Raw genomic sequence first — 26,475 nt, forward strand, 5'->3', positions numbered from 1 at the left:
TGTTGTCATACTGGATATAAAGGTGAATATGCCTCATACATAAATATTATCCATAAAAAGAATCTTTGGAATTTTATATTCTGCATATTAAATTTAAATATAGAACCCTGTAAGCTGCTGTCACTGCTGCTATTGTTATTAATTGAACTAACAAAACTTTTAAATTGTTATATAGAACAATTACCTATAATTTGTTTTTGCTGATCTCTTTCTTGCTTTTAGACCACAGCAATGAAAAAAATAATGTATTACAATATGCGTATAAAAACTGTTCAGAGGCATCTTAATGAAGACCTTGAAAAACTGAATGATAGAAAATGCAAATTGCAGAAGTTGCCAGAAGAACGAATAAAATTATTCAGCTTTGTGAAAAAAAATGTAAGCCTTAATAATGCAAAATTTCAGGAGCTACATCTTAAGATAACTGACAGACAAGATAGTAAAATTGTATATGTGTATATGTATATAAAATATTAAATGCTGAATTTCAAGTCAAGTTTGCTCTAAAAATGTTTTGATTCCAGACACTTGACTAAGCTGCATTCTGTTTCTAGAAATCTGCAATTCAAAAAAGATATAGATTCACATAGTGGTGAAAATTATAAAAAGCTATGTGATTCAATGTGATTTGGAGATATAGAGAACCCTTAGACTTACTTCAGCCGCATTTCTCTTAGACACCAGCAGGCTGTGCTCAAAATTCATTTTCTTATTTTTTTTGTGCTAAGGTATTCCTTTATGAATACTTTTAAGCCATACAACACAGTGGGAACTTTAAATCAAGCCATACTTTAATAGTAAATTATGGGTGGCTTTTATCTAGAATAAGTTGGATTTCCTTTTTTAAGCTGGATCCCCCAAATTAAGGATTATTTCCCTCAAAACCCCCTTGTATATATAAAAATTTATTGAACATTTTAAAAGTATAAAGAAATAACAGATTGTTCAACAAATGGCATTAGAAAAATAGTCAAGCTATGTGGAAGTAGGGGAGTTCTTAGTATTATTTTACCAAAGGTAAATGAGGCAGGGGTGATTAAATGTAAAAAAATGAAAACATGAAAAAATTCAAGAATAAATATATAAAGTATTTAGCTCACTTCAGCCTACCAAAAAGGAATACTAGAAATCACAGTGAAACAAAACGGAGATTAGTTATAACAAAGTAAAATGATTTTTGTACTTAAAAGCATTTTAATTAAACAGCAAATGATAATCTGAAAAAAATATTTTCAACAAACATGATGGACAAAGGGATTTTATCCTTAGTAAAAAAGTACTCATAAGTGAAACAAGATGGAAAGTAAATATCCAAATATAAAAACTGAGCAAAGTACATAAAATAGCACTTAAGAGAAGAAATTTTAAAAAGACTTTATAAACACTTGAAAGAAGAGTTCAGTCATTAATTTCCAAGTGCTAATTAAGATATCAAGAAACATTTTTACCTATAAAATTATCAAAGCATAAGTACATGACAGAATGCAGGCTGGTGAACGTGAACATGATACACAATACACCATCAAAGAGAACGTAACTTAGGTCACATGTATTAACAGCTTAAGAATACTCACAGCCTTTGGCTTAGTAAATCTACTGCTAGCACTCTATTCTGAGGTTATTCATCACTATGCTATTAATAACAATAAAAACTTGGAATCTGCATGACTGTTTAACAAGAGAAAAAAAGTTACTCTTAAGATGGAGTAATATATAGCCATTAAAGGATTTGAAATAGTTATAATTTTTTTTCTAAATGAGCAGGTTTTAATTTTTATAATCAGAAAAATATTCTTAAAGTAAACCATTAATAAAAATTTAAATTATTTGAATAAAAAGCACAGAAAAACAATGTATGAAAGTCATATTTTCCATTTCCTTATGTAAATGCACATACAATGTAGAATATCCCCTATCCAAATGCTCAGGATCAAAGTGTTTTAGATTTGGAATATTTGCACAGGCTTTACTGAACATCTCTACTCTGAAAATCTAAAATCTAAAATGTGCCAAAAAGTTTAAGATTTTAGAGTGTTTTGAGATTAATTTTCAGATTAACAGTGCTTCACTTGTATTAAGTAAAATCTTCAATGTAAAAAACAATAGCTATTGATTATGTAGATTATTGACACTTCTATAAATATGCCTAATTTGTTTTCAATAGGTAGATATAGCTGTTTTAGAAAAGAAATATACATAATGCATAAATTTTTTATTTTATGTACAGTACAATTTATCCTGAAATCCTATGAGGTTGGAATTAGAGTGAGTTAAATGAAGCTCTTGCCTTGGGCCCAAAATTTTGAGAGTGCTCAAAGCCTAAGTAATCAATATAAATAATATTTAGTACAATGTTTTTACATATCCAAGTTAATGCAAAAAATTCATTATGAACTAAAGCTACAATATATCAAAATCTGAAAAAAAAAAAAACAAACCATTGCTGTTTTGAGCCATAAGGGGACTGATGCAAACGGAAAATGGTGTACTGCTGTGTACAAACTTTGAGGGTTTTTTTATGGTTAACCTTTCTTCCAGAGCCCATAATTGGAAAAAATATTGAAAATTGAAAAGGAGACATGTTAAAAATTATATTATTTGAAATTTAATTTTTTATTTATAACAAAACCAGCATTTATTTTTATTCTTACTTTGTCTTCAGCGTAAGCAAATTCAATAATATTTCACAATCTATTTCTTTCAATTGAGAGCTGTCCTATTTCAAGTATCTAAGGTCAACATTTGTTCAAGAGAAATTAGCTGACCAAACTTGCATCAAAGATGAAATCATGTGTTTGACATTCGTATATGAAGCTTGGCTTATTTATTACCTAGATTTCATTGTTGTTAATTTAAGTTGACTGCTTGCTATATCTCACTAAAAAATTAATCTGAATTCAAACTTTGCCTTTGACATGTTTTATTTTTATTTTGCTCTCTGGCATTTTTTTTTCAACAGTTGGAACGGGAACTGGCTGAACTCAAAGGATCTGGCAAAGGGCACAGTGATAGATTCAATAACAATAAATTAACTGAGGTTGAAAAGCCAAAAAATCATGAAACTGTCACAGAAGACCCAACTCTTCATCAGAAGATACTGACCAAACTAAATGCCTTGACTGAAAGGGTAACATTCTGGAACAAAAAACTAGATGAGTATGTTTAATGAATTGTCTAGTTCAGATTTGAAACATGAGAATAAGAATGTTTGGGCCTATGAATTGCTCAGTTCCCTTATTCAGGATGGAAAAGAATTATAGTATGAAGTAAAATATGAAATGTGTTCTTAGTTTCCATTCCTTGTACATATAAGCATTATTGGTTCACAGCTGGCATACACTGTTTTGCAGCTTTTAATTAGAAAAAATGAGCTTTCTCTGAATGACTGTGTGATGTTGCTCTTAGGGCTCCAAACTAAAAGCAATAAAGCATTACTGGTGCAAAAACTCACCAAATAGATGAGACCCAGCAAAAGAACATATATAGTCCTTATTTAGTTCATAGTTCTTACTTTTTATAATTTTTATTTGCTAAGGTAGTAAGTATATTAAGTGAGTTTGCCCTATAATAATTTTAATGGCAGCATGTTAGAATCTCTTACTGAGAGTTCTACATATAATCCTCAAAACAGCATTTTAATATATAGGTACTATCAACATTGCTATCTAACTGAGGCATAAAAAAGGCTAAATGACTTGTCTAAGATCTGAGAGCTGGAGTATTAGAGCCAGGACAGTCTTTTCACCCTGGAATTATTGTTCTGAGACTCATAAATTTCAAGGTGATTTTAATTGCCAAAAATAGAATATCCTGGGCTTTATTTAACAAGTTAAATATGAGAGTTAACAACAAGTTTTCTCTCGTATGTGAAGCCGAAGAGAAAATGAATAGAGTAAAATGGGATGTCACTAAAACAAAAGGGAGATCAGTAGGATAGAAGTGGGAACCAAGGGGAAGAGAGGGAGGGAAAGAAAGAAGAACTGGAGAATGAAGCTGACCAAATTATGCTAGGTGATGTATGAATATATCACAGTGCATCCCAATTTTATACATAAATTTAATGTATCAATTAAAAATAATAAATAAATAGAAGGAAGATCTATACAGTAGAGGAAGGGGATCAGGAGATGGGAGGAAGGTAGGGAAGGAGTAGTACTAGGGATTGAAATGGAATTAAACTATGTTATATGCATATAAGAATATGCCAAAATGAACCCCACCATTATGTATAACTATAACACACTAAAAATAAAGCAAAACCACAAAAATACTTTTTAAAGGGGAAGTGTATATTTTAACATTTTTTAAAAAGCTATTGTGAATTTTAGTGTCGTGATTTTTAGATTATTCCAATAGTTGATGTATCTATTTTTCTTTAATAGAATTGAGGCAATTTATCGCATTGAAGTAAAACAAAAAAAGAAAAGTCATGGCTTATTGATCCCATTTTTGCTAATTGAGTTGGAGACTGTGGGAAACATCCATTTTGAAGAAGGCACTCGATCTGATGACTGGTAAATCTGTTTGAAATTTAAGTATGATTTTAAAAAATAACTTTAAGTACATAGGATCACCAGCCAGAATATCAATTTATAATTTAAAAATGTCCTGTTTTCAAAACATTTCTCATACAGCATATTCAGCTACTAATTGAAACTAGTCAGTTTGTTTTTTTTTGTTGTTGGTGGTAGTGGTGGTGGTGGGTTGTATTTTTTTTTTTTTTTTTTTTGCTGCTATAGCAAAAAAACCTGACAAGAACAATTTTAGAAGAGAAAAGGTTTATTTTGGGGCTCACAGTTTCAGAGGTCTCAGTCCATAGATGGCTGACTCCATTCCTCAGGGCCTGAGGTAAGGCAGGACATCCTTATGGAAGAGTAAGATGGAAGTCAGAGGCTCAAGATATGGCTACCAGGAAGTAGAGAGAGAGCTCAACAAGGACATAAATATACCCCATAGGCACTGCTTCATTGACCTACATCCTCTAGTCCTATCTGCCCACAGTTACTACCCAGTTAATCCCTGTCAGGGTATTAATGCACTAATTAGGTTAAGATCCTCCTAACACAATCATTCACCTCTAAAGTTTCTTTCATTGTCTCACACATGAACTTTTAGGAGATACTTCATATCTAAATCATAACACTTATTTTCTTACCTCTATGTTTATCTGCTTACACTATTGCCACAAGCCAAGGTTGAAGACATTTTAATAGTATATCATTGCTGCATGTAGCAGGTTATCAGAATTTGTTAATCAATTAGAAAATACTCTGTTAAAAACAAAACAAACAAAAACCTTTGTAGTATTTGCCACCTTCCAAATTGCATTCAGACCTTCTACCTATAGTGAAAGATTCAATGTCTCTAAATTACTGTCAATCCTTTTAACCTTTTTGATTCAGATAAACTGTGTGCTTAACTATTCTTAAAGAATGCATGATACTATGTAAATGGTTTTGCTCTGCTTCCTTTACCCAGTATAACTTTGCATTCCTCACCCTTATTATCACTTCTAACATACTGTGATCTCCTCTGGGTATTGGTTTGGTTTGAGAAAATCATTTCTCAATTCTAAGAGAGGAATGATGGTCAGTTCCTGGGTACACTAAATAAATATTTGTTAGTAAAACAGGTAGACTAGGAATTCAGATATTAGGGTCATGGAGAAACCACCCACAGGAAAGCCCACTTCTGTGACTTTAACTCATGCTTACCCTGATTATATAGGTAAGGACCTAGACATGTCATTGAAGGCAAATATATTCCATTCAGAATCACTTACTTCCTTGTCAAAATAATTTAATTTTTCAATTTTATCTTTAGTTTCAGTCCAACTTTAAAAAACAGGATTATAATCTTATAATTGACCAGGTGAGGGAAGCAGAGAGCTAACAAGCACTCCAGTACATACTTGTTCTTGGAATTTTCCCATAACTGGCCCCTCCTCCTCCTCCTCCTCCTCCTCTTGCTCTCAAGCCAACTATCTTATCTGAAAGATCATTCAAGCCTTCCTTTTTTTAGAGCTCTTATCAGTTTATAAATTATTTTACTTTTAGATTTACTAACATTTTGTATCTACTCCTCTTGGAATAGGGGACTAATAGAGGCAGAAAGACTGCCTCTTTTACTTCTATATCCCCAGTTAAGAAATTATTGCAATAGTCCAACTGAGACATAGTGGTGACTTGGACTTGGATGGTAGCAGTGTGATAAGGAAAGAGGATTATATTAAGCATGATATTTTATGGGGAGACATAAATTGATAATGCAGAACTAGATATTGGTAAGGCTTTGACCTAAGCTATACATTGTTGTGCCATATCCGGAAATGGGAGGAACATGTTTAGGATCTGGTGATGGATAAGTTAGATTTAAAAGACATCTTACATGAGTGGAGAGTGGATAAGTAGGTAGCTGGATATTCAAGTCTGGGCATATCCAGTTAAGTTAGATAAAGGGTTAGAAATAAAATGTTGTAATTTATTATGTATATAAAACAAAGGAACCAAATGAAGTTATCTAGGAAGAGTGTTTGTGGAAATAAGAAAGCCAAATATTGGTCTCTGAGGAAACCTAACATTTAAAAGTCTAGCAGAGTATTAGGAGAGTAGCTCAATGATAGTATGCTTGCCTAGCATGCTAAAGCTATGGGCTCAAACCTTAGCATTAGAGAGAGAGAGAGAGAGATTTTTAAAAAAGGATCAGCAAAGAAAACTGTGAAGGGGCAGTGAATAAGAGGAAATCCAGGAACAGGTAGGTTTCACTGAACCCTAAAAGCAGTTTCAGGAAGGGAGGATTACTCAACTAACATGCCTTTTAGGTCAAAGAAATATATAATAATAATAAAAGAGGTTTTTTAAACTGTATTTGAAATTTTAGCATCCTTTTATTGACTGAATCAGTATGCCCAGTTTGAACCAAAATAGATCTACTCTATGTCTTTTTTAGAAATATTTATGTTTTAGTTGTAGTTGGACACAATTACCTTTATTTTATTTATTTTTATGTGGTGCCGAGGATCGAATCCAGGGCCTCACAGGTGCCAGGTGAGCACTCTACCACTGAGCCACAACCCCAGCCCCTACTCTATGTTTTAGCAAAAAACATAAAATAAAAGCCATAACTTTTATTATATGTAACTTTGTGTTCTTAAGTATTTTAAGGAAAATCTGTTATTTTCTTCATGTATTTTTTTGTATTCTCACATAGGTTTAATTCCTGCTATGAATTAATTCTATCACGCTTCTGTACATGGGACTTCAGAACTTATGGTGTTACAGGAGTAAAAGTAAAACGTGTCATTAAAGTTAACAACCGTATTCTGAGACTAAAATTTGAAGAGAAATTTCAAAAGTTTTTGGATCACGAAAGCATGCATGATACAGAGTAAGAAGTTAAATTTCCTAATGAACAATTTTTAAAAGTCTGGCTTTAGTTTGTAAAAATTCTTTATTTTAAAAGTCAACAATATTGATGATATACCCTTTTAGTAAACACTTCCTCTTAGTGCATCTTCCATGTGTAGGATGACCTCATAATTTATCCACATTGGGCCTCCTTTTGAGAGTAAGAGTAGTAGGGTGGAGGTATTAATAATGACCCTGGAATATCCATTGTGAACAGAATATATCCCCATGGATACACCATTGGGTTATCTATGACTAAACATTTGTGAAATCAATTCTCAACCTTTTTTTAAAAAAATTTCTGTTTCAATTATTCTTAAGGACCTATCGCAAGATGCTGGAGTGCCTTTTTTATGTTTTTGATCCTGAAGTTATGGTGAAGAAAAAGCATCTGCTACAAATTCTTGAAAAAGGATTCAAAGAGAGTGAGACAAGCAAGGTAGCATGTCACTTAGAACAATGCTTTCTTCTTAATAAGTGCAAATCTGCCACTGGTTAAGCATGATTCCCAATCCTTTCATCCATATTTATAGCAAGTGTCTGCTGTTTCACAAGCTTAATGACATCATAGAAAATATAGCATCTTTCCTTTTTGGATTAAAGCATAGTAAATCCATTAATCACTTTATCTGCCTGATTCTGCTTAATCCCTCTAGGCATCTTATTTTTATGTTGTGATCCTTTTTTGATGATTTTTGAAATATCCTTTAATTGGCTATAAATCCATTGTGAATCTTTAATCTATTGTAAACTCTCCAGGGTCTTCTCTATATTTAAATAATCATTACCTTAACTCTACTGTGCTTTCTAGCTATTATCCTGGTTTATCTTTCCTTTTACTGCCACCATTTCTTTTACTTCACTTTTCCCACATTGCTTTTCTCAATCCTCCACCCTCTTAATGAAGCAGCAATAGCATATCTTCATAGAACAGTGCTTTCCAATCCTTTTCATATCATGCTGCATTTGAATTATGGCCTTACTACTCACCAGCTTTGACTTCACATCTCTGTGCCTATTTCTTCCTAGCTGTAAAATGTGAATAATATTGCTATCTATTTTGCAGAGTTATTGGTAGGATTTAGTGAAATAATGCATTCAAAAGTTTTTGGATCCTTGTACACCAGTGTTCATAGCATCACTATTCAAATAGCCAAGAGTAAAAACAACCCAAATGTGTGTCCACGGATGAATGGATAAACAAAGGTGGCATATACAAGTAATGGAAAGTTTTTCAGCTAAAGACACTCAAAATACTGATGCATGCTATAATATGGAAGAAACTTGAAAACATTTTGGTAAATGAAATATGCTGGATGCCAGAATGAAAATATTGCATAATTCCATGTATATGAACTAATTAGGATAGGCCAAAATAGAGACAGAGGTAGAATAGATGTTACCAAGGACTGGGGGAGATGAGAGAATGGGGGTTTAGTGTTTGAAGGATATAGAGTTTCAGTTTGAAATAATGAAAAAATCTGGAGTTGAATAGTGGTGTGATGGTTGCACAGTAATATGTATATACCTATGCCACAGGGTTATGTGCTTAAATAAAGAAAATGGTGAATTTTATCTTGTGTATAGTTTGTCACAATAAAAAATGCATTCTGACTGCTCAGTGGAGAATGGAGGGAGTAGGGGCAGACATGGCAGGGCACTATGTGGGAGTACTATTGTGGCAGCTCAGGCCAGAGATGTGATACTTCTAGCTGGATGATGGTGGTAAAAATGCTCTTGTACTCTCTGGAAGGTAAATAAGAGGTGAGGAATTCAGGGTCTTAGAAGACAAAGTGTTCATATTCACTTCTGAAAATTATAAACCATCTTGTTAAAGATGGTGGGGAAAGACAGAAATAACACTTCCTGTGTGTTTTGTACCCACCGGACTCTGTGTTGAGTGCTTCATCTCCTGCATCTCCTAAATGAGATGAACTATCTATTTTAATTCTCCCAATAGTTTTCTGTGCTGCTGTGTTCGCTAGAACAGCCACCGGAGCATTAGAAATAAGGATAGCCTAAATTGAGAGTCTAATAAGTGTGAAATAAACACCCACCAGTTTTCAAAAACTTATTGAAGAAAAAGGACTAAATTTTTGGTCATAAATGATAATATTTTGGTTATAGTAGATTAAATAAAATGTATTATTAAAATTACCCCAAAAGTTCTTGGACCAGTTTTTATATTTTATCATTATTGTATGAAACATTTGATGCTATTGATTGTACTTACATTCTCTTGTATGAGCTCTCTCCCTTTCAAACTCTCCTTTGGCACTCATGAGATTTCACTAGTGCTCTCCTATTTTTGTAATTGTCCTGTCATTGTTTCCTTTTTGTTACATGTCTTACCTCTTGACATACACTACCATGAGTTTAAAGTTGACTGATCTGCCCTTCTTTCTTGAAATAATTTTTGGAATTTTATTAATTTTTTATTTATTTGTTCTAATCAGTTATACATGACAGCAGAATACTCTTTGATTCATTGTACACAAATGGAGCACAATTTTTCACCTCTCTAGTTGCCCACAAAGTAGGGTCACAACATTTGTGCAATCATACATGTACCTAGGGCAATGATGTCTGTCTCATTCCACTATCTTTCCTATCCGCTTGCCCCCTCCCCTTCCCCCTCCCTCCCCTTTGGCCAATCCAAAGTTCCTCCGCTCATCCCATGCCCTCCCATTATTGATTAGCATCCACTTATCAGAGAAAACATTTGGCCTTTGGTTTTTTGAGATTGGCTTATTTCACTTATTTCACTATATATATATTAGTTGTAGTTGGACACAATATGTTTATTTCACTTATTTATTTTTATGTGGTGCTCAAGATCGAACCAGAGTCTCGCACATGCAAGGAGAGCATTCTACTGCTAAGCCACATACCACAGTTTCTTTATCCATTCATCTATAAAAGGACATCTAGGTTGGTTCCACTGTTTGGCTATTGTGAATTGTGTTGCTGTAAACATTGATGTGGCTGTGTCCCTGTAGTATGCTGTTTTTAAGTCCTTTGGGTATAGACCAAGGAGAGGGATAGCTGAGTCAAATGGTGGTTGCAAGAAGAGTGAAGCAGGAGGCGTCACTATACCAGACCTTAAACTATACTACAAAGCTATAATAACAAAAACAGGATGGTTTTGGCATCAAAATAGACATGTACAAAATAGAAGACACAGAGACAAACCCACATAAATATGGTTATCTCATACTAGACAAAGGCGCCAAAATACACACATTGGAGAAAGATAGCCTCTTCAACAAGTGGTGCTGGAAAAACTGGAAATCCATATGCAGCAAAAATAAAATAAACCCTAATATCTCACTATGCAAAAAACTCAACTCAAAGTGGATCAAGGACCTGGAAATTAGACCAGAGACCCTATGCCTAATAGAAGAAAAAGTAGGCCCAAATCTTCATCATGTCAGATTAGGCCCCAACTTCCTTAGTAAGACTTCTTGAAAGTGCAAGAAATAAAATCATGAATCAATAAATGGGATGGATTCAAACTAAAAGACTTCTTCTCAGCAAAGGAAAACAATGTGGTAAAGAGAGAGCCTACATTTTGGGAGCATATTTTTGCCACACACACATCAGATATTAATCTCCAGGATATATAAAGAACTCAAAAAACTTAATACCAAAATAACCCTAAAACCCAAATAACCAAAAATAACTTAAAAATAACCCAAAATAACTTAAAACTCAAATAACCCAATCAATAAATGAGCTAAGGAGCTGACCAGACAGTTCTCAGAAGAAGATATACAATCAATCAAGAAATTTATGAAAAAATCTTTCAACATCTCTAGTAATTAGAGAAATGCAAATCAAAACAACTCTAATATTTCATCTCACTCCAGTCAGAATGTCGGTTATCAAGAATACAACAACAAAAAGTGTTGGCGAGATGTGGGGGAAAAGGCACACTCATTCATTGCTGGTGGGACTGCAAATTGGTGTAGCTAATCTGGAAAGCAGTATAGAGATTCCTTTCTTGAAATATTGTCAACTCCTCTCAATGTGAAATCCTAGAAATGGGGGAACCATTACTGAGAAACATATAGAAGATCAGATATGCTAGATTTCTATGCCATGAAATTCATCCAAAGAGTAAAGATAAATACATATGTTTTGCATTCTGAGATGGGCTCTGAGTCAATAGACAGCTGTGTAAATAGTTTAAATGAGGGATTTGGCTTTGGTTGGCTGTCTTTGTAAGGTAGAGGGCTGGCTGGAGTACAGAGGACACTAGCTTCAGTGTAGCACAATCATAGAGCACTTGCCTAGCTTGTGTGAGGTCCTGGGATCGATCCCCAGTGCTTTTGAAAAACAAAACAAAACAAAACAAAACCCTGTTACCAGATAGATTAAATGTTCCAAATGAAGCATTGCGATTCTCCTAAACAACTCAGTGTTATGTTTCTTTTTAATAAAATGCTATTTCTTTCTTTTTCCCTGTGGCAAACAACTTGTCCTTCAAGTTAAGAAATTAAACTAGTCACAATGCAAACTAGAATTTCCATGCATAAGCACAATAAGAAATGTTTTGTTTCTGGAAAACAATGTAGGTTATTAGACCAAAAAATTATTATGTAAATAAAGCCTTCACTGATGTAATATCTCATTCTCACAGGACTTTGTTTTTGGAGTTAACAAGATTGCTAGTAGAGTACTCATTGAAAGCTGTTGCCCCTGCACCAAAAGTGTTCTCAATCTTGACCTTGCTGCTTTTCCAGGAACAAATTTTGTTCTTTATCACTTTTTAATAAATCTATTTGCATATGAACTTACAAATTTAAATGACTTTGCAGGATGAAGTTGCACCTGGAGGTTATCTATTTCTTTTCAATGAATCTACCCTGTAGGTTTCTTTGCCTAAACATAAACATAAAATACTAAGCCATCTGTATTGAAGTCAAAGTATTATCAATTTTGTAAAAAATCAACTGTATTTTCTTTGCAGCTGCCTCTCAGAAAAGAAGCTGTTATTCTTGCTAATAGCCTAAGTTTGTGTGAGTGTCCTCGAATTGAGTTTCTACAGCAAAAGTACAAAGATGAGAAGAAAAACACTCTTGAGAATGAGCTCTTCAGACACGGTAATACAAACATACAGTGTCTCTAAACTGTTAAGTTCTAAGTCTTCAAATGCATTACTTTCATAACCTTTTTATACTTGCTTTTATCAACCCAAGAGATTTTCTTCAAACCATTTTGATATTTATCAAAGTAGTAATGCATAATTTTCTCATTCATTAGGTTAGCCACACTGTCAACAAATACTTAATGAGTGATTATTATGTGTCAGCATCAGTAGGAAGAGACCCATTTGTTACTCAGATATTTAATCCAACTCGCATATATTTTACACAGCCTGCTTTTGTTCATTATGTTGTGTCATAAAAATAAACTCAACATATATATGTTAAATATACACCAAACTCACAGGAAAGAGAAAACAGAATTTGCACTGTATATATTATAATCAGAGCACTCTAGAAGGTATGATTTATTCATGTGTTGAATCATTATAATATAAGATGATAAAAAACCTGGTCTAATTTAAAACCATCTATAGATAAATTGTGAAATGTACGTATTACTTTATAAGTTGTCTTATAGAAGTTAAAAGAGTTTTGGTATTTTAATTTATTCACAATTACCTACTTTATTTGTACCTTAAATACATATTGTAATTATATAAGTACAAGGATCAATTTATAAGACATTTCTGAGTTTATTCACAGCTATCCTATTCTCTCTTGCCTCACTTTCTTCCACTGTTCTATCTTTACTTCTACAAGTATTTATGGAATACTTACTTTGTGCTAGGCACAGGTAGGTCATAGGGATACAGTCTATGCAAACCAGACAGTTTCTTCTTTATGGTGGTTACAAAAATTAATAATCACATAAATAAATGTTAAATTACAATTTTCCTAAGGACTATAAACATGAAATATTAATGAGTAGTACCAAATAAATTATGATAGGGAGACTAGATGAGATCAGGGAGTAAGGGGCATTTATTCTTTGGTCTTAACCATCAAACCTACTGAATATAGGATACTCATAAATGTAATTCTGTAAAAATGATATTCTAGATTCCAAACTATAGCTCTGCTAAAGTGATTCATGTTGAATTAAATGACATGTATTTTGTAGTCCTTCATTTGGTTAATAAGAAATTTAAGATGATTACTGAATCAAGATAGAACTTCTTACTTTGCAAAACCATTTGCTGCTTTTTATCATTCTTCTGTTTCCACCTTTAAAAAAACCTCATGACGCCAGGCACAGTGATGTATACTAGTAATTTCAACTACTCAGGAGACTGAGGCAAGAGAACTGCAAGTTCAGAGCCAGACTCAGTAATTTAGTGAGATCCTGTCTCAAAATAAAAATTAAAAAAGGACTGAGGTGTAACTTAGTCATAGAACTTTTCCAGTGCCACACACACACACACACACACACATGTACATATACACACATTAACACACACAAAGGAAAAAAACTAAGTTCTCGCAGTTTATATTTAATATCTCGTACATAGTAATAAAAACATTTGAATGTTTTATGCACCGTGATTAGAAATTATTTTCAGATTCATTGATTCTCGGGCATTCATGTTTAGTGAATTGAATTCTAAGGATCATAAGAATCTAAAGGGAAAAGAAATGATTATCCATTCAGTAGATGCATACTTGATGTCTTCTATGGATTTAAGGTACATGCCAGGTGTTACTTGACACAGAGATGAATTTTACTCATTTAACAACAACAACCAAAAAACCTCTTATTTTAGACTACTTAATTAAAAAATGCTAAATTATTATGTTGTTTCTTTCTTTTTCTTTTCTTTTTTGAGAACAGGGTGTGTTCAACCACTGAGCCACATCCCCAACACTTTTTATATTTTATTTTGAGATATGGTCTTGCTAAGTGTTTCTTTTCTATAAAGCCTTGCTTGGCATAATCACAGGATTCTCTTATAACCAATTTGTTTATTCAACAAATATTTATTGAGCTCCTATTTTATATCAACTATGTGCTTTATGCTATGCAGTATCTCTGCCTTTACAACATATGTCGAGTCAATTAAGGTTATTTCTTGTTAAAAGTGATTTATGTTTTTTCATATTTAGGCATCCTCCTCATTACGAAAGTTTTTCTTGGCCAGAGTGTTCAGGCTCGGGAACAAGAAGTTATCAATCAAGCCAACTATCCAATGGTTAACTCAGTGTTCGTTCCTCGGAAATATTTACTAAGTATGTCTGCCATAAAAAGAAATATGCTTTCATTACTCTGAATGCAAAGCATTTATATTTAATGCACATACTTAAAAGTTAACGTCCACCTAATGAGATTTGTAAATTTTGTAAAAAACATTTATTTCTGGCTACTAATTTTTCTATTCCATACCTCAAGACATTTATTTTTCTGCATGCATAGTTTATTTTTGCAAAATTTAATTATATATTGTAGGTGAACACACACACACAGAGGATTATCTCTCTCTCTCTCTCTGTGAGTAATTTATTCTAGGACCTTCACCTGATAGATACCAAAACTCATGGATGCTCAAGTTCCTTATATAAAATGCTATGGAGGGCTGCTTTCAGTGGTAGAGCATTTGCCTAACATGTGCAAGGCCCTGAGTTTAATCCATAGCACCCACAAAAATACAAATAAAATGGCATAACATTTGCAAATAAACTATGCAACCTTCCCCTATATTTTAAATAATCACTATATTACTTATAATATCTAATACAATGCAAATGTTAAGTAAATAGCCGTTATATTGTATTGTTTAGGGAATAATGACAAGAAAAAGTCCATACACATTCAGTACAGGCAATTTTTTGAAAGTATTTTTGGACTGCAGTTGTTTGAATTCATGGGTACAGAACATGTGGGTATGGAAGGTTGATTGTATATGTGTGTATGTGTGTTTGTGTATATAAATGTATTATTTTTCAAGGGATAAAAAAAATTAACTTTTATCAGTAGATTTAGAGTAATACATTTGTGAAAAAATACATGGCCATATTTTTCAATTCTAAAGTAAAAGTATAAAAAAGGAGCAGAGAGATGAATAAAATTGAGCCTTAGTTTAAGTAGTGAAAGGATGATAGTATTTATAGAATAAAAATGTTATTTGGGGGAATGGAAAGTTTTTTAAAAAAAACTTTGGAAGCTATTGATAATAACTTATTATTAATCTATGTAAGGTTGAAAAGGTGTAGGCTGTTTTATTTTGAAGACTTTTCACTTGGTTTTGTTTTTATTCTAGATTCTATTGTGGGACAAAGAAATTGTGATTGTGGCTTTCGGCAGTGCAAGTGGTTTGTCTTTGATCATGACCTTGTCTTGCCAGAATACATCGTTGAATTTGAGTACATTACAGTGGTATGAATTGTTACATTTTTTATAAAAGAACTCCTTAAATGAGGACAGAATAGTAATTTGAAGTCTAATAATGTTATGCCAAGTTTATCCTATATATATATATGGGTGTGTGCATGTGTGTATGCATGTATAATGGTTATTCTGTGAAGTAATTAATTTTTAAAACAAGTCATTATAATACCTAAATATTTTCAATACATAAGACTGTATTATCAATGGGAAAGATTCAAACTATATTAAAGACAAATAAATACAAAAATCTGCCTTCATTCTATGCCCACCATTCCCTTTTACCAGTGTATCCATTACTAACAGTTTTGCTTTCAATTCTTTTTCTATGCATTTTCCATATATAACAACATATACTATTTTATTTAGTAGAATCAAGTTCTAAGTCTTAAGTGATTTTTTTTTGCTTTAAAAAAATCAATGTTTCAGACTTAAGTTCACTTTAGCACACATATATATATATATACTTCATTCTTTTGGTGACTTCATACCATCCAGTAATACTCTGATTTATTCATTACCTGTTATAATATATATAGGTTATATCTAGGTTTTACTATTTAAAACACTATTTCAGCAAACATTGTGGGTGCATCTTTATATACATGTGGAAATTTCTCTACAGGATAGATTTGTAAAAAACTTGGATAGTCAAAGGATACATTCATTTTAAATTTTGTTAGATATTTTGAAATTCCTTCCACAAAGACTTGACCATTTTACAAATTTTTGACAGTGTGTGATAGTGATTATTTATTTGCATCCTTACCAACATAAGATATTGTCAGGGTATTTCCTCCTCCTCCCCCTATCTTCTTCCTCCTCCTCCTCGTATCTTCCTCCTCCTCCTTCCTCCTCCCTCTTCCCCTCCCCCTCCTCCTCCCCCTCCTCTCCCTCCCCTTCCACTCTGATGAGCCAAAAATAGGACATTTTATTCTTTAGGACTAAAAATGTGTATAGTATTATGAATCACCTGTTATATCCTTAGACCATTTTCTATTAGACTCTCTTGCACATTGTTTGGAAAAATTCTTATATGTATTTTGGCTATTAATCTTTTATCTTGTATACATATGTTACACATACTTTTGTCACTTGTCTTTTGTTTGTAACAAAAACTTATCATTTTAATTTAGTAATTTACAAGTTAATTTTAAAGAGTCAGCTCTCTCAATCTTTTCCTATGTAGATTCTGAATTTTATGTTGTTTGTCAGATATTAAAATTTTCTCCTTTATTTTTTCAATGTTCATATAGCTTGTTTAAAAATGTTTAGCTTTCTTAACCCATCTAGAAATTGTTTTTATTATGTTAGGTAGGGGTGATCCAAAATTATTTTCTTAAAAATTACTTAGTCAAGCATTCTCTTTTGCTGTATTTTGAAATGTCATCTTTATCATTAAAATTATTTTCTTATATAAGGAATCTATTTATGGATATCTATTCTCTTCCATTGATCACTTTGCCTAATCTTGAACTTTACTACACTTGTTTGTGTTATTATTAGCCTCCTACCCCCACTCATTTTTTAAAAAAAGTTTCTTGGCTATTCTTGAACATTTTCTTTTTCAAATAAAATTTAGAAGCACCTTGTCAGGTTCTATTTTTAAATCCTACTAGGATTTTATTGAAATTGCATTGAATTTAAAACTTAATTTGGGGTGAACTGACTGACAATATTGGGCTTCTCCTGATAATTTAATTGAGTAGATCTTGTGGTTATCTTTATATAGATCTTTACTATTTCTTATTAAAGATAGTTCTGAGCATTTATGTTTACATATTTCTATCATGAATGAGATTTATTATTTTAGGAAAATGCATAAAAACCTACGACTCTTATGACTGTTCAGTTATGCTAGCAAAGGCCTTAGCTCCATCATCCTGCTTGCCATTTAACGGGCTCTTTTCATCTGGTGATTTAATTCTTTATTCGAGTCTGGGAAGTTTTTTCTTTTAGTTTCTTATTTCTTCTCTTCCATTCTATTAAGCCCTCCCTGTCTTCACTTTTACTCTTATATCTTCATTTATTAATTCTTTGTTCTAGAAGATTTTCTCAATATTAGCTTCCAGATTACTTATTTGATCTGCTGCCCATCTATTTTTTCTCAGCATTAATTGTATACTTTTATTTTTATGATTGTATTTGCTTTAACCTTGAAATGTTTACCCTCCTGTTTTCTATAGATGCTTTATTCTCCCAGATTTTTAAAAATTTTCTGATAAGCTATTTTGTTTTTTCTAGAGCTAGCTGTTTGTTCTTGTAGTTCTCGCTGATTCATTCACAATTCTCACTGTAATTACTTAGTTTCTTGTAATTACTTAGGGTATCATCCTGCTTTTTTAGTTTTTCACTTTGAATATCAAGTTTCTCTGGATCTGATTTCAAAGTGATTCTCTCTTGCATGTGTTGGTTAGAGGTCATATTCTGCCCTTATTTGTTCTTTGTCTGTCTTCTGATTTGTGTGTCACAATTTCTAGTACGTTTGTTAGAGCTCCTTCCATTGTTAGAAAATAATTTGAAGTTACATTTTGCCAGTTTTAAGAAATTTTTAGTGAATGAGAATGGATACACCCATACTTGGCCTATAGTTTTAAGCTACTCTTACAGATTTTCTATTGTGATTCTGATCATTGTAGATATTGCTGATAATGGAAAGAAAGCCAATTCATCTTTTCTACATAGATTGTTTTTCAAAATGATAAATACAGCAACCAATTTTTCAACATTTTTAATAATTTTTTAGGTCAAGGCTCACTCTTTATTTTCTTCATTCAACAATGTTATTCCAGAAGAAAGCAAAAAAATTTCAGAAGGATCAATATTGTCCCAAGATTTGAAAGTTGATGATGATGTTATGAAAATGGAACCCAAGATTAAGCCCCAAGCAAAACTTATTAGTTTGGATGATAAAACAATACTTTCCCTTGCCAAGACTAACATTTACAGTCATATTGTGGTGAGTATTAAGAGTAACAAAACTTAGAGACAGGAATCTTGAATTTAGAATCAAAATCTAGCATATGAATTCTAACAATACTAAACTACCTACCTGATGGTGCTAGTTAGGCATCATACTGTCTAATTTAAAAGTGTCTAGACTTCTACTTCTAAGTAAACTAGATTAGTACTCTTGAATAGAATTGTGACAACTATATACATAATTTTAAGATTTCTAGTAACTATGTTAAGAAAGACTTTTTAAAGTAATCAATTTCAATAATATATTTTATTTAACCCAAACATATAAAATATTATCATTTCACATGTAATCAACATGAAAATTCATTAATGAGAGTTTCTAAATCTGAATTATGGAGTATATTTTACACTCACCACATCTCAATTTAGTCTAGCCACATTTAATGCTCAATTACCACTTGAGGTGACTTTCCAAATAACAAGTGATTTTATTCTGAATAATTAAAAGCTTTCTTTAAATAATTAGAATGAAGGCAAATAAGTTTCAAATCCGTTTCTAGGATTAATCAAATAGAAAATGGGACCTCTATCTTTAAAAAATTATTAACAGAATTTGAGTTACTTGTTAACAACTTTTACTTCATAGTGGGGTAATTCTAATGAGTAAAAACCTACTTCCATATCTGACTTTCAGGTCTGTCAATTTCTGATTTGCTGCTCCCACTCTGTTCAAACTATCATAATCTACTAGATTACTACTATAACCTTCTAACCACACATTCTGCATTTTGCCATGGCAATATTGCACAACTACAGGAGACACCATTCACATTATATTCCACTAAGTGCCCTTTGGAAAGAATTCACTATATAATTGGATAATCCTCAATGCAGAGGGGTTGCCTTCTAAAGTTATGCAACAGATATCCTATTCTGCCCCGACTTCCTTCTCCATGTTGAAGCTGGAGTAATCCTTTCACAATACAAATCTGATCATGTCACCTCAGTCCCCTCTCAGCACTCCTACTTAAAATCTACATGGCTTTCCATTGCCTAAACTAAAACTAGCATCCTTAATAAGGCTGATAAGATTTTTCATGGCCTCACCCAAGGCCTATTTTTCCAGTATTCTTTCACCTTATCTTCCCTTTACTTCTCCAGGCTCAGCTTTTTGCTTATTTCTTGAATACATGCTTTCAGCTAACACAAGGCTTCTGCCTTTACTGGTCCTTCCTATATTGATCTCCCATTACTCCCTTTTCCTAGTTAACTCAAATATATCTTTTAGATGTTTATTAAGTGTTTAAAGCCTTCTATTACCTCTGAACCCAGGCCAGATTTCTTTGTTTTATGCTCTGTGTCTTTCCTATGCTATAAATTCTGTAGAAGCAAAGACTGTTTCTAGTCACATGTCCTCAGCATCAAGAGAACAACATAAGGTTGTACAGGGTACATTGCAGATAAAGTCCACATCTGAGGAGCACTTTTTAAATCATATAGTGCTATATTTAATACAACTCTTTTCTAATAACTTTTGGCAAAATTTATTGTTCTAATGAAAGCATATAGTGGCTTTTTTTTTTCTTTTTTGATATTAGGGATTGAACTCAGGGGCACTTGACCACTGAGCCACATTCCCATTCCTATTTTGTATTTTATTTAGAGACACGGTCTCACTGAGTTGCTTAGCCCCTTGCCATTGCTGAGGCTGGCTTTGAAGTCATGATCCTCCTGCCTCAGCCTCCTGAGCTGCTGGGATTATAGTCATGCACCACCACACCTGGCATATAGTTGCATTTTTTTTAAAGAAAGCTAGACATAAAAGCACCTTGAGGAAAAGATGGATGTCTCTTCCTAATTTATGTGTATAAACCTTATGTGGATTAGCATCAACTCCACTAATACCTAACACAATACCTGGCACACACTAGATACCCTGTAGATACTTGATTAAAATTAAAAAGAATATATTTACAAATGGCATTGGTTCTTACAGAGAAAGTTGATCATTTGCTTCATCCTGCAGAAGTAATAAAAAAATTGATGTGTCTTGAGGAGAAAAGTTATTTCTAAATGACACTATATTTCTAAATGTGCAGTGAAAGCTGAGAATACAGGTTAAAACACAGAAATTATATTTTTAATCTTGTAAATCAACCATATTGCTCCATTCTCACATTTCCAGATCCATTGTTTAAGAGGACAAATTTTTCTCAAGTGACTGTATAAAGCAGAAAGAGAATGTAAAGTACTTTCCTAAAATAAACAAAGTCAATAGTTTTAAGTCTGCTTCTGAAATATTCAGGAAAGAATCTGTTTTAAGAAGTTTATGGGATTTCATTGATGAAATTACCTCATCACCATCCTACTGCATCTTTAAGTCTAGTGTATAAAGTGGTGAATAAGTCTTTACCTAAGCCAGTTATCATTATAATAGGAGGAAAAATTTTATAAAATGATAGTAATATCACCTTCTTTATCATAAATGTACAGAATAGTGATTATAAGAACAATCTTCAGACTGGAAGTACTCAGAAACTATTATTTTTCTACTATTATGTCAAGATTTAATATATAAGTGATAGATTTTATAATAAAGTTTTAGTAATGAAATAATTAAAAAAAATAGTGTTCTCTGATTTGATTGAGTTTCCACAATATGTATTTCTGAGTTTAAAGCAATTAAATAAAAATTTAAACATAGCAATAGAAAGTTGCTATTCCAAGCCAAAATAAAAAATGGAGAGTATAAGACTTTATAATACGTTGGCCTTCTTGTGACCTACCTGATTCTACATTTATTTGATCAATTCCCATGATATATGAATAGATAAGATTTTCTTCTTAAATTTGCCTATGCTGCTTAAAAGTCAGAAAATTCCTGTCTTCTAGTAAGAAGATTAGATGTTACAAAACTATTTAGACATCAATAGCCCTTGCACTTCTTCCTTTGTACCACCACTTACACATAGTAAAATAGAGTCATGTAGAAATACCTTGTCTCCTTAAGAAATATCAAAATCAAGCCAAACCAAATAAAAACCCCTAAAACTTAGAGTTCTCAATTATAAGTTTGGCTTTTGCATTGATTTATTTACCTATACTTTACTGAGAATTTGCTGTTTCAGGCAGTGGGGTAAGTTTTAGGGGCTCAAAATGAATGAATTATTTTCCTTGCCTCAATAACATCAGTGTAGTAGAAGAGATAGATAGGTGTTGGAGTTGGTGGGAGAGCCTCACAGAGGTGAGTTCTGAGAGGATATTTGTGTGTGTGTGTGTGTGTGTGTGTATGCATGCGTGTGCGTGTGTGTGTGTGTGTGTGTGTGTGTGTGTGTGTGTGTGTGTGTGTGTGTGGTGCGGGATTGAACCCAGGGCCTTGTGCATACAAGGCAAAAATTCTATCAACTGAGCTATATCCCCAGCCCTTGAAAGGATTTTTTTGAAGAGAAATGTAGTTGTTTACATCTTCCAGAAAGAGAAAATATTCTTTTTATAAGTAAGCACTTGGTTTTGAAAGATACTTTGTTTTCAGGGAACACTGAGAAATTCAGGAAGATTAAGATATATATTGTGATGGTGGTAGATCAAGATAAAGGTTGGAATTCAAGGAAAACACATGAAGCTGAGGCTGGAATAATAGGAGGTTGTAGTCACATTGGGGTGGATATTGGAAGCCAAATTTAAAAACTTAGTTTCTTCTTTGTAAGGAATACACTCACTTAGCAGCTGGTGGAGTCTAATTGAAGTCAGACTGGTGGTTTGGAGATGCAGTGGAAACCCATTGTAGTAGTTTAAAAAAAAGAAATAATAGTCTATACCAGGACACTGGTAGGAATGGAGGTTTGAGAAATGTTTCTACAATCAAATGTATATGGGGAAAAAGGGGGTTATCAACAGACAGTAAAACTCTTAATCGGGATGAAAACATAGGCTACCCAGTAGAGATACAAGGAAGATGATGGATTCATTTGTAGTTATGCTAAGTGTAAAATATCTGTAGATTCTTGCATGGTGATGCCTATTTTCATAAAATAATTAGTCTGCATAAATTGGCCCTTCTTTACAATTTCTGCTAGTTTGGAGTACTATTAGAAATTTAATTGTTTTTCTCTTTAAGGAATGTAGTGATTTAATATGATGGTGATGAGTGAAGATGACTGGGTGTAGACGCTTGATTTGATTATAGTAATGCTCATTTGTGGACACTATAATCAACTGAACTAATACATTTAACTGCATCATTGTTTATTTTGTAGGCTATACATAAATATAGTCTTAACTTGATATCATTCACAATAGACAGAAAAACATGTAGGCGTCAAGATCTCCCCTAAATTTAAAATTGTATTCATTTTTATAAAGTTTAGGATGAAACATACAGGGAAAATCTGGGACAAAATCTGACATAGGCATTGTTTTAGATTGTTCTCCCACCATGTTCTTTGATGTTTTGTCCTGCTGTTTTGGTACCTATACCCTTTCTTCATTAGTCCATACAGTTTTTTTCTCATAGTTTCCTTCCATGAAGGTATACCTTGCCATCTTTTTGCTGTGAGATTTCCTATCTAATACCTGAAATCTTTAGGACCCCATTGTTCACTTTCCAGCCTGAGAAATAAATCATCCCTAATAAATATCTTAACACATATATTTAACTATTTCCTAAAAAGAATGTCATGTCAATTATTGATAAATTTAGACCCAGTTGTAAATCATATCATTCAATAATCAGGTCCAAAGATGCTATTGTAAATTATTTTTACTTTTTAACATTTTAACATCATAGATTAGTTTTTCTTATTGACATTCTCCTAATGTAATTTAAAATAAGCAGTTTCTTATTTTGTGTTATATTGGTTCAAGTAATTGTCTAAACAGTTTAGGTATTCACAGAATGATATAGAATGTAATCTCTTTTATTTTTTAATTTTTATTGTATTTCAGAGTCTGAATCTACATGGAAACAGCTTGAGTAAATTGAGAGATCTCTCCAAATTAACAGGACTTCGAAAACTGAATATTAGTTTTAATGAATTTACTTGTTTAGATGATGTATACCACTTGGTAAGAACTTTCCTTTTGATATCTAAAAAAATCAAACTCATAGAAGCACAGGGTTCAATGGTGGCCATCGGGACCTGTGAGGAAGGGGGACATGATAGGATATTGGTCTAAGGTAGAAACGTTCATTTAAAAGATGAACAAACATGGGTGGTAATGATTATGTTAATTAATTGTATTACAGTAACCATCATACAGTGTATAATATACCCAATCATTACACTATACACCTTGAATAGAGTCACACTTAATCTGTCAATTTAATATTTTTAAAAAACCATTGGTACAGCAAAAAATAAAAAGATAAATGATAAATTGAAATAAATAATTTTTAAAATAACCACTCCTTTGAAAAGAAAGTTTTTTTTCCTTTTGAAAACATTTAAGTAAAATTAAAGGGTAAATTATCTTTGTAACTATGACTTCATATATACCATATGCAAGATTATATGGCCTAAATCAGGGATAAAGCACACATTCACTATATTCTGGTGCTTTCTCTAAAACAGATCTTAAGTTTAGATTTTATTTGCACACCAAAAACATACCTATGGTCTTATCTGATATCTAGCTACTTTAATTAAATGTATCAATATATTAAAATATATTCTGAAAATGTTCTTGTGTGTCATTTCATTTCCTCTGCTCTTATTTTCTCACTCTTCTCCTTCTTTTGAGTCCTGTCTATTTCACTTTCTAGTTTACTACTGCACATCTAATGCTGTCATTTCTTTAAATCTTCATTATTCAGGTTGCTATTTCTCTTTCTCTATCTTTTCTACCTGAATGTCATATGCACAGATCTTATCTGATTTGCATTTGCCTTCTGGTATATCATAGACAAATACAATAATGTCTGTGTCATGGGCATGAATGTGTGTAACTTTTATAATTTAGAAATTCTTATCAGCCATGTGCAATAACACACACCTGTAATCCAGTGGCTTGGGAAGCTGCGCAGGAGGATCAAAGTGTTCAAAGCTAGCCTCAGCAAAAATGAGGCACTAAGCAACCCAGTGAGACTCTTTCTCTAAATAAAATACAAAATAGGGTTGGGGATGTGGCTCAGTGATAGAGTGCCCCTGAGTTTAATCCCTGATACTCATATAAATAAATAAATAAATATTGACTATTCCTATTAATAATTCTTATTTAAAGTTGTGAACACTGTAAAAAGAAAATTATAGAGTCAAATTCATAGGTTTAATTTCTACCCCTGAGGGTGAACCTTTTAAAACCAGGTTGAGTTCAACAATATAAACCAGAAGCTGCCTAATTAGAAGTATATTTTATTTGCTGAGGACAAATCTTCTTGTCTATTTCATTTTGCTTTCTCTCCCATGAAAGCAAATATGACTGATCTATGTTATAAGAGTTAAGTGTGAATTGAGAGAATTACCATCAAATTAAATACCCATAGCTCTTTAAGAAAATAAACATATTGATTTCATTATTGTAGCTTAACTACTGTGTCTGTTTTTTTATGAGGATTATAAGAAAGCATGCAAAGCATTTAAAGAACCAGAGAAAAGAGCTGTTTAAACACAAACCATGATTCTGACCATCACTTTTGTTTGTCTGTGCTGCAGTATAACCTTGAATATTTGGATGCAAGCCACAACCATGTGATAACTCTTGAGGGATTTAGAGGTCTGATGAAACTAAAGCACTTGGACTTGAGCTGGAATCAACTAAAGAAATCTGGGGATGAAATAAATGTGTTATGTAAACACACCACAAGCCTTCTCACTCTTAATATTCAACATAATCCATGGCAAAAGGTATGCAACAGACATGTTTTTGAAAAAGCAAACACTTACTTTGAAGCTATTTTCTCACTACTTTTCAGCAAATAGTAGCCAGAAATGGGACAACTATCTTTTGTTTTTCTAGACTTAAAATCCTTCATAAATTGAATTTAGCCTAGTAATCAAATGTATCAGATGTTACCATAAGAAAAGGCTATACTTTCATGTTAAGTTTTTTTTTCTTGTAACCTCTAACAGTTTGAAAGCATTATTGCTTTAAGAATGATTGATATCACTGGCTTCTGCACGCCTCCAGAGAATTTATAAAGCTGTGTGCCAGAACCCTACTGTAATGAGGCACAGGAACCAAAAATAATATGATACAGTGAAGGAAGTATACTATTAAAGAAGAAACATAGTTTGATGTGTAATATATTCTAATCTGTGTTGAGAAACATGTTTTACAATTATACTTAGAATTTTGCATTATTCTCTATTTTAAGTCCAGAAATCACCTCCCCTTATAAAATTGCATTATGAAGTCTTAAGTTCTGTTGTAAGATGAAATATGATTGAACAGTATTTTTATCATCATGAAATATGTGATTTCAATAGTCAATGATTAGATTTAAGGGTATCTCCAACTATTTTAAATAATGTCCAAGTTTATAATTTCAAGAATCTTTCTTTCTCCGCCTCTGAAATGTGTTATATTCAACTTTTTATGGGGGACTAAAGAGTGATCAGTTTATTAAGTTGGCCATATTTCTGAATTTATATTATTATATTTCTTCTTTTAAACTTGCAAAATTTAATCTTTTTCTTTGGCCAAAGCAGACTTTCTGGATGATCACAATACAACTCTCTCCCTGCTGCCAAATTGAATGTCCAGGGCTAACTGTCCATATTGA

The 26,475-nt window shown here is 32.5% G+C and overlaps 1 protein-coding gene across 6 annotated transcripts in view; it reads left to right on the forward strand.

The window, feature by feature from the left end:
• The window catches only part of Lrrc9 (leucine rich repeat containing 9), an 86,273-nt gene that overhangs the window by 24,506 nt on the left and 35,292 nt on the right, over positions 1-26,475 (forward strand). For all 6 annotated transcript variants that reach the window (XR_005729145.2, XM_078050000.1, XM_078049999.1 and 3 more), the window contains 11 exons: positions 223-378; positions 2,960-3,156; positions 4,383-4,514; positions 7,210-7,386; positions 7,728-7,845; positions 12,379-12,511; positions 14,558-14,680; positions 15,709-15,824; positions 18,580-18,792; positions 23,700-23,819; positions 25,406-25,597. Coding sequence is in view for 5 of the 6 variants with exons in the window: in XM_078050000.1 (XP_077906126.1) it covers positions 223-378; positions 2,960-3,156; positions 4,383-4,514; positions 7,210-7,386; positions 7,728-7,845; positions 12,379-12,511; positions 14,558-14,680; positions 15,709-15,824; positions 18,580-18,792; positions 23,700-23,819; positions 25,406-25,597 (1,677 nt within the window). In the remaining variant the exon portion in view is untranslated. The remainder of the gene's footprint in view (positions 1-222; positions 379-2,959; positions 3,157-4,382; positions 4,515-7,209; positions 7,387-7,727; positions 7,846-12,378; positions 12,512-14,557; positions 14,681-15,708; positions 15,825-18,579; positions 18,793-23,699; positions 23,820-25,405; positions 25,598-26,475) is intronic.

The sequence above is a fragment of the Ictidomys tridecemlineatus genome, chromosome 5, assembly GCF_052094955.1.
Source record: "Ictidomys tridecemlineatus isolate mIctTri1 chromosome 5, mIctTri1.hap1, whole genome shotgun sequence".
NCBI lineage: Eukaryota > Metazoa > Chordata > Mammalia > Rodentia > Sciuridae > Ictidomys > Ictidomys tridecemlineatus.